The sequence below is a fragment of the Saccostrea echinata genome, unplaced genomic scaffold (genome assembly GCF_033153115.1).
Source record: "Saccostrea echinata isolate AGI-Se365-2 ecotype Australia unplaced genomic scaffold, CSIRO_AGI_Sech_v1 ptg000047l, whole genome shotgun sequence".
Classification (NCBI taxonomy): Eukaryota; Metazoa; Mollusca; class Bivalvia; order Ostreida; family Ostreidae; genus Saccostrea; species Saccostrea echinata.
The window spans coordinates 5,121,259-5,133,370 of NW_026889796.1; the positions used below are offsets into that span (position 1 = coordinate 5,121,259).

General features: G+C 33.9%; 1 protein-coding gene across 1 annotated transcript; it reads right to left on the minus strand.

Annotated features, from left to right (window-relative positions):
* Nucleotides 1-6,817: 6,817 nt before the first annotated feature.
* Nucleotides 6,818-10,355, minus strand: LOC133202635 (mediator of DNA damage checkpoint protein 1-like). Its single transcript, XM_061338488.1, has 3 exons — nt 10,277-10,355; nt 9,973-10,080; nt 6,818-9,316 (listed from the first exon to the last, which is right to left on the minus strand). Exons 1-3 carry the CDS (start codon nt 10,342-10,344, stop codon nt 7,684-7,686), a joined length of 1,809 nt encoding a protein of 602 aa, XP_061194472.1. The 5' UTR covers nt 10,345-10,355; the 3' UTR covers nt 6,818-7,683.
* Nucleotides 10,356-12,112: the final 1,757 nt, after the last annotated feature.

Below are 12,112 nucleotides of genomic sequence, written 5' to 3' on the forward strand. Positions count from 1 at the left end.
GTATTTGTCGCATTTTGAGCTCGATCTAATAAAAACCTCTTCTTGGTAAATAGCTCCAAAAGAAACTCCAAGCATAATCGATCCATGTAAAGTTTCTCTGTTTCATATTATGGTAGATTAGAGTCATTACAGCAAACTGCACTTTATAAAACTGTGGTTACATCCAGATGTATCGATCCAAGATTTACTGAACAACTTTGACAGAAAATAGGCATGTAGTTTTCCGTCGTTCGGGGTAACTGTAGAATATGTTGCCCTAGTTCTGTCTCAAACTCGATGCAGATTTAATTTAAAGATAGCACTCTGCATTCGTCAACTTTAAATCCCGTAACGGCTATTCACTTTTTAAAAGTTTTGGGTTGCTATACACTACAGCTAGGTAGAGATAAATTGTACTCTACGTGACATTATCTAATCTATTTCCGTTAAATTGCCTTTTGGGGCATATGCATATGTATAAATATATTGAAATATATTAATAAAACAATGAATCTTTTTAATCAAAAACTGTTGAGTTTTAATCCATATGTCTAGAATCCTTTTAAAAATAAATAAAAATGCACGAAACGGCTGAAATATTAAGAAATCATCTGAACTAACGGTTCGGTCATGCAGCACTTTGGCATACATATAAATTCTGTTCTGATCAGGTGTTTGTTATAAAGTGCTTTTATATATGTCAGTACATGTATATGTTTCGCATATTTGGCACACGTACACACACCCTCCCCACCCTTGTTTCGTACCCCAAGGGTTCTTTGACTTTTTTAATCATCCCAAGAAATCCCGTCCGATTTAGCTTTGAGCTGAAATCAATATAAGTGCTATTGACGCTAATCACCGGTATTCCCCTAAGAGTGATTCGGGACAACTTATGGCAGAATCTTGGAGAGGTGGATCTAAAAAAAAAAAAAAAAAAAAAAAAAAACTTTTACAAATATTTTCCTCGGATGTCATTGATGTCATTGATAATTATAGCATTTATTTCCTTTAATATGCTCAATATTATTTTGCTACCACGCGTTCTTCTACTTTTTTGCATGTGGAATTTATTTAAATTTTATTTAGAATTAATTAAATTTATCTTGAAATTTAGCGATTTCTTTTTTATTATAGCCTTAAAATATTCTTAAATCTAAGGAGAATCTATAGTGTACAAGTCTCTTTAAGATACCCCGAGATACCCCATACCCTGCATATTTAAGGACATACGCAACGTACCTTACCTACTGATAACTTTTCAAGATATTCTTAATTTAAGATAATAGTGCCATCAGATGTTCGTACACAAAAAATCAGCATGCATTACCAGAGGTTTTGAAAAGATATCAATTGACGAAAATTCTTGTATAATTCAAAGAAAAATATACACAAATTACTTAACATGTATTTTAGATGGTTTTTTTTATCCAAACTTGTTTTAAAAGATGTGTACAACAGCATATATAGACATTAAAATGTAGCACACAGTTCATTTAAGCAATTGGAGCTCTAGTTCAAACTACGTTGCGCATGTCCTTAACTTACCCCTTGAGAAGAAGGTAAACATGGCCTATTTACACCCTTCCTACTACGCATTCAAAGGCAATATTTCTCAATATTTGAAATTTTAATTCTTTTCCCCCCGACACTCTCCTTCCCATCTATGCCCTAAAATCAGCCCATTCCACCCCGTATACATCCGAAGACATATTTATGAAAAAACCTGTGTTTTTATATGGCACTACAAGGGGTAAAATTAGTAACCTGTGATACACTTAAAGACTTTCTAACATCAAAATAAGGGTTACAAACTCAAACATGTATTTTAATTACCTTTTTATTTTAAATTGTTTATTGTTTACTCGTTTATTTTCTATAATTATATGTTTCATTTTAAACTCGTTATTATTATTGAGCACGTAGGAAATTGAAATCACCCCCCCCCCCTCCAAAGAAAGGCCTTATATTGCTCTTTTAAAGCTTTAATTTGAAATCTGAAAAAAATGTTGGATCCTTCCCTCAACAGTGCTACCATCATTTGTCTCGCATCACTCTCATGGGTAATATAAAGATTAGCGTTAATTGCGCTTTGATTGAATTCAGTCTAAAGCAACACCGGAGAAAATCCACAGACTTTCTTCCCATGTGTTATCATATCATTATACATGTATTATTATACATACTGAATAATGGGCTAATTAGTTACATGTAAATTGTACTGAGTTGTTTTATGTGTATTTATATTATGTAATCATAATTGTGATAATATATGCCATGCCCAATGAGGCCCTAATTTGGAAATAAATTCTATTCTATTCTATTTATAAAATATTTTTCTATGACACATTCACAAAGTATATCGATCGAAAAATCGAAAATATAGCATAAAACTAACCTTTCATAAAAACTCACACTCTATGGTACTGAAAGAAAAGGGGGCACCAAGCACCTGTGCATGGCCGTAGCTAGAACCCCCCCCCCCCGGAATAATTTTGCTAACATATAATATACAATTGAAAAAACAGCTATGCTTGTGCCGATTCAATAATGTGAGTCCCCCCCCCCCCCCGCTTAATTTGCTTCCTATTGGCCTGGTATATATATATATATATATATATATATATATATATATATATATATATATATATATATATATATATATATATATATATATATATATATATATATATATATATATGAAGAACCTTTGTCAAAGGATTTGGGAGAGAAAAACTGTCCATATTCGAAAAACGTAAGGGTGGTGAATCTCTTTTTACGAAATATTAGGGAGGGTTCTTTAAATTAAGCCCTCAAACCCGCCCTGATAGACTTTATGTGCATGGTATCGCGTCTCGGGTTAGGACATCTATTTAAAAAGATGAGAAATTTTATTTTTCACATATATAAATAACGTTTTGGATTCAGTTATAAATTCTTTTTTGGTCGAAAATTCTTTAAATATTATTAGCCTTAGCTTTAACCGATTTTGCTTAAATAAATATATATGAAAAATCTTTTGGTGCCATTTACCTTCCTAAAGTGTTTGTTTAGAGGACCTGAGAAGTTCTTGAGCAAACGTATATTTAGCTCATAATCAGCTAACTGTTTGTACTTCACCAGTATCGAGTATATTTTCTCGGACCTTATTGCTTGGATCCGTGTTTTCATTGACATTGAATAAATGCATGTATATGCCATATCAACCTACCCACCCATCCCAAATTTTGTTATAAAGTAATGCATATATGTTACTGAAGGAATGTGAACAGATTATAAATCTTTGAAAGGGAGGGGTGATGCGGATGCTTCACCTCGTGTAAAAGCTACAATGTAATGGTAAATAGCATTCCATCGGGCGGATCAAGCAGGACTAGAGGTCCTATAGGATTTTCAGTTTTATTAGATATGTAAGGCAGTACATGTATAACCCAAGAATGATTTATTTATTTATTTATTTTTTCGACAGATCGAGCAAATGGGGACCCACATTCCAGAACTTGGTTAAGGTCAAGATCTAGTAAATGAAAGGTGCCTACAGATTTCTCAAATTTGAGAAATAAATTCCTTTAATGATGCTTTATAACTTTAGCTTGGTCAAGTAAGGGGCATAATTTGTAGATGAACAAGGTGAAAAATCATATTTTAATCTGTCATTTTCAATGAAAAATTAAGAAAACCAGACATGAATACGGGAGTTTTTTTCCATATCAGACAAAGGAAATGTATCCAGATTGCCTACAGTCTCTTAGAAAATGATAATTTGTATGTTCGTGGCCTCTTCTTTAAAATAATATTAAATTGAATATAGGTATCGGGATTACTTTTCACATGATTTCAAATTGAATTCCATGAAAATACTTTATTTTCTACATAATTCTATTAGAGCCGTAAAGTACGGGAAAAAGAAAGTAAAAATTGATTATGACGTCATAATGGATGCACCAAAAAGTTATTAACTAAACTGGCAAACATATTCACAATAAAAAATATTTTAAAATTAATTAATTAATTAATTAAAATAGAGTGCACCGCCACAACACATGATACGCCCGTCAAATATTGTTCAATTATTATATACAGAGTGCAAGGAAGAAAGTCATGTCGACCTCTCCCCTTTGGTGTAGTAATTAAATAGAAATAATACATGCATCATATATTTTTCAACTGGCTGTGAAAGATCGAGTTTTACAAATGTCCACATGCAACTTTGTTCATTGTATATTTTATGAATGAAGAACAGTGCTACAGCCTAATGAAACATCAGAACACTAATAATTATTCTTAGACTGCAAAAACCGTCATCTTAATTAGTGAGCAATGGCACTCTGCACTAATGTTGTTGAGATATAAAAATTGAAATAAAAAATATCATATCATACAATATCAAATTAATGTATACATTTATACCAAATTAATTTTGAAAGTAATGGCTAGCCATTAATTTGACTGATGCTATTAATTGCATTTAAAAGGCCAGATTCATCTGTCCAGTTCCCAAGAGATATAAATTACACGTGCTTGATTAGAGATGCTATATCAGAAAACTTGTCACACTAAACTCATTAATTAATCTCTAATTTGACAGATTATCAATATTCTCCTTGAAACATCACTGCTTGATAATTTACACCCATGGGACAAATGAAATTTCTTAACTGTCACAAAAAATATTATATAATTTTGTTTCATAATTCTGAATATATACTTCACCTTGAAAAGAATTAAAATGTGTATTTCTCTTGATTGACAGTTTATAATATAATTTGTAAGAATACGTTCTCTTACACCATTCCTTTTGGAATTGTATACATAATTTGAAAACGATTTTTTTTTAAATTTGAAGGCAACAATGACATTTCAATAGGACCAATACACCTTCTACCTAAGATGCATTAATTGACTAAGTTTGATGATTCTAGGTCTAATAGTTTTCCAGTTATATGAGCCGCATATGATTTTGTCATATGTCCATATCATCTTTTTAAATGTCATAGCGACATACCTTCTGTCCAAGCTGTATCAGCTGACAAAATTTGATTTTCTACGCCTCATAGTAATAAACTAACAGACAGACGGACATGAACGCCATACCATAATACGTCCTGTCTTAAGACGAGCGTATAAAAATAATATAGCCCTATCCGTGACCTTGATTCCGAGGGCTTGGATTTCATTTTTTTTTTTTTTTCGTACAGACTACTTATTAGATCATGAATACAGTTTGCCTCCTAGATGTCCACGATTAAAGATGATTTTCGATATGTGTCCAACTTAATCCCTCTCTGATGGACCTTAACTCTGAACCTGGATTTTCCAGTTTGTTCCAGGGCTTCCGGTAACTGTTCATTACAACAATTAAAATTTTCTTGCTAGGTATCCATGAGAATTTTTTTTTCAATATATAATCAACTTATTTAGCCTCACTTCACACTGGGGCCATCATTCCAGGTCTGTAGTGCGCAACGGTTTTCAAAAGGGGGGGGGGGGGGCTCCAAAGAGTTGACAAATAAAACGTAGACTGCATGTCCAAACTCTCAAATCCTATTTCATGTGTATGATTTTTTAAGAAGCTCGTTATTTGTTTCATAATAACCTGTTGCCTCCTAGATTCTCTTTTGGAAAGAATTTCATTAAATTGGTGAGATTTGAATATGGTAATAATTTCCAAGTCAGCAATTTCAGGGAAGCTGAAACTGTTAGAAAAAATCACCATAAAAACATTAGCAATGTGTTACATGTAGAACACTTTTCAACTAGGGCTTCAATAAAAAAAAAATACATTGTAAATGTGTACTAGAACAAGCAGTCCGAGAGTGTATATTCGGGGGGAGGGGGGGGGGGGCGGTCCTGTCCAAAAGCATGCACCTGTAGCTCTTACAACCTTTTTTGTACTCCTTCTATGTAGATGAAACTTTTTCACTGTTTCATGTCACCTTCTAAATAAAACCTTTTCACTGGTCCATGTATAAAACAATGTGATTGGAAGGGGGTGGTTAGGCGTGGTTTAGAAATTGCCTTCTTAAGTCAATTCTCTTCAGCTACACTATTCATGGAGGGATTCGTGATTCCTGGAGTGATGGTGCTTGTTATCCAAGTCATTTTTTGTTACTTTTACCTAGAATTTTTAACTGAAAACCCGATGAAGGGGTTTTGTTGTTCCAGACCCCTCTAGATCAATGTATTTTCTCAACTTTTTCCTTTAACCTTGTCTGCATTCATTTACCCCCTACACCTTCTGACAATGACTGATAACTCATCTGATTGAAAAGTTGCTCTTGTGCCTCTCCCCCTCCCATTTGATAAATTCCCAAGGCCATTCCTAAAAAAATGTTTGCACTTGCAACCGGGGGGAGGGGGGGGGTGTCAGAAACGGGAAGGAACATTTTTCTTTTTTTTTCCAAAACTGAAATTAAAAATCTGAATAAACACTGAACACTAACTTTTTGAAGATGTATCTGCCATCAAGCAAAGAATCCTATTTCTGTGGTGCAAGTGATAATTGGTTAAGAATTGATTAAATAAGGCCATCTTTAAAAAGTTTTGTTTGCCCTCTTCCTTCCGACTGGCTAAAAATGGCCCCACTCAAAGCTTTTTCTCAACCACAAGAAAAGACATTTTTTTTTTATCAATTTGAATTTTCTTATCCTGTTCACAAGTATTTTATTTTAAAATATTTAGAAAATTCTGCACTGATATTGAAATTTTCTGAGGAAATTTTTCCCACCTACCTACTGACTCAAGAGGCCAAACAAACATTATAAAAGTATTTTTTAAGAGCTCATATCATTCTTCCCCCCCCCCCCCCGAATTTTCAAAACAAAATAGAACACAAATGAAAACCTTCAGACAACTTTTTTTCTTAAAATAATATAAGATGACAAAATCAACATTCAATGAAAATGATGTCACATTTATCAACTCAGTCCAAATGAATATAAATAAGGATGAAAAGGGGAAGGAAGATCTACACTACAGATTAGATTAATATGATTGTCACAATTTTTTTTTTGCCCAGAAAGAAAAAATCTCTCTACATGTTCTTGTATTTTAAGGCAGATTTAAAAAATGATAAAACCTGAAAACAATCTTCCCTAGCCAAGGGTTTCTGATCCGTTACTCTCCTCAAAAAGGAGGAGAGTAGCAGATCAGAAACCCTTGGCCAGCAAAGATGCCTGAAAACATACACAAACATAAAAGAATATAATTCAAAATTGCACCAAATTTAACTAATAAAATCTAAATTAAAAAAAAAATTATAATGTAGACTATCTTAAAAGCTATTTCATCATTAATACAACTTTTTTTTTTACAGTTCTATGTACAAATCAAATATGCAGCCTTTACATATGTGCACTAGATACAGCTGAAACTGTGACATAAATACCCGAGTATATCGAGAAATAACTAAATTCTTGTATAGACAACAGCATCATGTCAAAAATTACAAAACATACCTGGCTGCACATGCCAAAATCAATCTAGATACACTTGTATTTGGTTACAAGTACAGTAAAATATCATGTTCATCAGTTAGTGAAAATTTATACAGACTTTTTTTCATTGTGTAATACCAGAGAAAGAAATGCAATATTTACATGTACCTATACTAGGTATGAATACTGAAAATATGCTAGAGATACATGTATTACTGTCAAAATTGAGATAACTCTATTAAAAATCATGTATCACACCCACTTCTAGTTACAAGATGGTACATTTTGCACCCATGCTGGTGTGAGCAGATGTGTTCAGACTGCCATTTAATGACACCGCCGAGTTAGCTTTTTCTTTAGTTTTCAGTTTCTTGATTTTGCTCTCTTTTTTGTTCTTCCCTTTCAACAACACCTCCTTGTCTGCTGCATCAGGCTGAACTCTCGCTGGGGTACCTCTTCTTTCTGCCAATTTTCCACTATGCTGTGCAGGAGAGCTCAACTCAGGGGAGACAACCTGTACTGTTTTTTGAGAATTTCCATCTTGGTTTTCTTGAGTATCAATTTTGGATTCTTCCTCTTTTATGGCGTCTTCATTGGGTAAAGAGATTTTTGTAAGTTTTACCTGAGGTGTCATATCCGCTGATAATTTAGTTGTCTTCTTGGCTGACCTTGCCAATCTTGGAGTCTTCATTGGTGTTTTAAATTCAATGGACTCATCAAGGGAAGTATCTCCACTTTTATCATCTACACTACTTTTTACCTTAGCTGGAGCTTTCCTGGAGGAATGTCTGGATTTCCCAGAAGAGGTTTCTAACACTGCTTCTGTCACTTTGACTTTTACCTGAGGGGACTCTGTTGGGAGATCCATTTTCCGTTTTACTGTAGATTTAGGACTTTTACTCTTTATATCCTCTTTCGGTTTTGGTGTCAGTGTCACTTTAGGTTCCTTTACCTTCGAGTCTGTATCACTAATTGTACTGTCATCTTCTGATTGCTCGATATTTCTCTGCCTGGTGCTTCTTGATAAAGCTGGAGTTCTGCTTTTTCGCTTGGTTGCAGACCTGAGTTGTTTAGAGGCAGATTGTGCTGGTGTCTTTCTCTTTATACTTGTAGGTGTTCTTTTTGGTGAGTTGGGTTTAACATCCTCAAGGGACTTTGAAGCTTGACTGACTGGGGTCTTTTTGACACTGCTTCTTTGTCTTTTTGTGGAGACAGGTTGTGTATCTTCTGATGCACTGGACACTAGTCGTGCAGGGGTCTTGAAAACAGCTTCCACATTTTCTGGCATAACTTTGGGCTCTTCTGCAGATTTTGTAACGGAGCGTCTTGGTGTTTTTCTTAGCTTCTTTTGTGCTGGCATGTTTTCGTCCTTTTCTTCAGATTTTGTTGTGCTTGGTTGGATAGATTTTCTTTTGGTTGCCAAGTTATTAGATTGTGGAGATGAAATTTTTCCATGTAAAGAAGTTCTAGAAGGAGGTCTTTCAGGTGATTTTGGATTCACAGACCTGCGAGTTGATACTGGCTTCTTTGGCACTGCAGTTTCTTCCTTCTCCTTGGTTCCTGTCATTTTTCTGTTTTGACCAGTTGTTACCGTCTTCTGGACCTGGGAACAAGCTTCCTGAAGAGTTTTACCTTTCTGATATACAGATGACCTCCTGGTACGAGTCTTTACTCCGGGTGGGGAGACCACTTTTCCTGGACCTTTCTTTAATTTTTCCTGAGGGGTAACTGCAATGGTTAGCCTTATCCCTCCTTTTCTGCTGTGGACATTGAATATGGAGGATCGCCTGGATCTTGTACCTATAGGAGAGGACCTCACAGGCTCTGGGAGTTTGAACATGGTGTGTCTCCTGGAGTTGGTGGTTTTCTGGGTTGCTGTTCCTGTTGGAATAACTGACTTCCTGCAAAAAATATTTCAGAATAAATATTGATAAAATATTCAGTCCTTTACTTTTTATTTGCTATAGAAATATATAAGATCTTAAAGAATAAGTCGGCTAAAAATATTTTTACACAGGATGCACTTTGTATTTGCATAGCTCCAAGAATCATTTTTTATTCAGAATGAGATAAATATTTGCATACTTTTTAGACCTCAAAAACATCATCAGCAAAGAGGCATGTGCCGAGATGAGAACAAGAAGATTTTAAGTGTGAAAAAACATTCGACATGGTAGAATGATAATGTCAGTTTAGCATGTTTAGGATGCACATATATATAGAGAGAAAACAAATGAAAAATTTGGTTGTAAAAGTTAATAATTGAATAATGTATCAATGCCCTCATAAAATAAACAAGGCTATTTTGAAAATGACAAATTGAGATGTCTCCAATATATCTTTGTGTGTGTGTGTGTGTTTCATTCCAGAAGGAAAAACAAAAGAGTTACTTTATGTTTATTGCACCTATTACCCATAAAGGCCCTGCCTTTTTAATTACCTCTTTATAATAAAAACCAAAGAGGGAAAAACTTGCAAATTTTGGACAAAGATAACTATTACGCAATTTTTTTCCTCAGGGCAATGCTAGAACAAGTTAATGTTGATTTTTTCTCACCTTCCTTTACGAACATTATTGAGTGGAGACTCTTCTAGCTCAAATTTCATCTGATTTCCAGATACCCAGCCAGGAGTTTTTGGACTGTAAAATTGAGCAGTGGACAACCTGTTGTGAAGAAATATTATCATTTTGTGATTTGTATTATTTAATGATGAACCACTTTTTTCCGAAACTTTTCCCTTTGGATTTTCACAATAAAGACAAGTTAAAGACAAAGAAAGTATACAATTTAGTGAATATACTTAAGACAATGATAAAATATATACATGCACATAATCTCTTCAAATCGTAAATATGTTACCCTGCTGTTTTCTCTGGGGTTTTGGGGGGTCCTCTCCTTCGAGGGGTTCTGCTGGACACACCTGGCATTGTTGCACTTACCCTTCAAATACAATGACAAAATAAACAATATTTAATATTAGATAAGAAGCAATGCTGCATGTAAAGAAATAAACTTGTGTAAGGTTTTCTATAAATGTCTAGATGGGAGATGGGGGATTTCAATGAGGGAAATATGTTTTAATTTATTTAGCAACAGTACTATTCAAAGAAAATATAATATAATTGGGCCACACATATTCCAGAATTTTTTTACCCTCTGATCAGCAACAACACATCTTCACAGTGTCAAGGTTTTGCAATATATTGTTCATCTATAATTTTGTGATACCATTTGTGTAGAGGAACAATATCACAAACCCTTCACGTAAAGATGCCTGCAACAAAGCAGCCATAAAATAATATTGACACACTGTGCTTTGTTCAAATTTGTAGCTGCTACTTAGGTCTACAATCTTGATTCTAATCTTGAACGATATGCTAGCCTAGTTACTATGTAGGGATAATATGCCTTCATAATCATTCATACAGTGCAATCATTGTTTCAAGCCATGGTCGGACGGGTCCGGAGTCTGAATACAAGCCCTCTCCAGAATGGTAGAGGATGGTACATTTTGGCCGTGATTTGTGAATTTGTTCATGTTGTTCAATTGACCTAAATATTTATAGTCTAGCAAATAGGCTAGTTACCATGATCCTGAACACAGCCTTGTTAAATCAATGTCAAATTCAAAACAGGGTGTAGTGTGATATGAGATATTTTTGGGCTTTTTCCTGATTTGATATGATAGAAATAAATGTCAAAAAGTCTAAATGTTGAAAACATACGATTGTTCTAAGTATACATATCATGATACATTTGTGACACTTGTTTTACTACAATGTGGCATTAATTACTGCATCATGGCACATTTGTGACACTTGTTTTACTATAATGTGGCATTACTTCTTAATAACTAAATAGTTTAAATCTATCATAATTTTGCACTCAACAGACTTTGTGCTGAAATATGTTGAAATGAAGCTGCCAAAATGACATGCATCAAAATTCCAATATAAACATGATTATCAGAGAAACCTCCTTAACTTAATTAAGTTCTACTGATGGCATATTTTGCCAGAAGAGAATACAATACTGATAAATAGTTTGGAGCTTAAGCCTTCAAAATCAAACATAAAGGATTACCACATATTAAAGGTTTTTCAATCTCTCCCCCACCCCCCTTCCTTCACTATCAAAATTGTTGACATGTTTACACTCGAGATGAGGATTTTATATTACCATAGTATAATACATATGTTTCCGATACAAATAAAATAGCTATTACAAAGAAATTGATGTGATTAAAATGAAACTTCTACTAAATAAAAAAAAAGACTGGATATATTTTACTTCTGCTTTTAGATCTACACAAACACTTACTTCTTTCCGAATTCGCCGCCGGAACTACATGAAATTTAAACTTCTAGCGTTATCCATATAAGGAAGAACAATGGCGATGTTGTGGTTATTCGACCAATGAGAAATCAAAAATAATGAATTTCAAATGAAAGCTGATAAATCTCTACGCTGAAAAAAAAATTCGCGTGCTTGATAAATAGTAGACTGGTATATTTTAACGACTTTATTTGTAACTAATAGAGATAATATTACGTATTAACAGTGTATATAATAAATTTCTACAATAAAATAGCTACTGCGTAAAACGTGCATTTAATAATCAAAGGACTATATTTTTTATCGAACGATTATTACTGAAGGATGTTTTTCGTCCTCAATTATTCGCGCTTTGACTTT

Coding starts and splice junctions, on each gene's coding strand:
- LOC133202635 (XM_061338488.1), bottom strand. CDS start 10,344: ATGCCAGGTGTGTCCAGCAGAACCCCTCGAAGGAGAGGACCCCCCAAA. Junction 10,081..10,276: donor ACCCCAGAGAAAACAGCAGG/GTAACATATTTA, acceptor TCTTCACAACAG/GTTGTCCACTGCTCAATTTT. Junction 9,317..9,972: donor AATAATGTTCGTAAAGGAAG/GTGAGAAAAAAT, acceptor TATTTTTTGCAG/GAAGTCAGTTATTCCAACAG.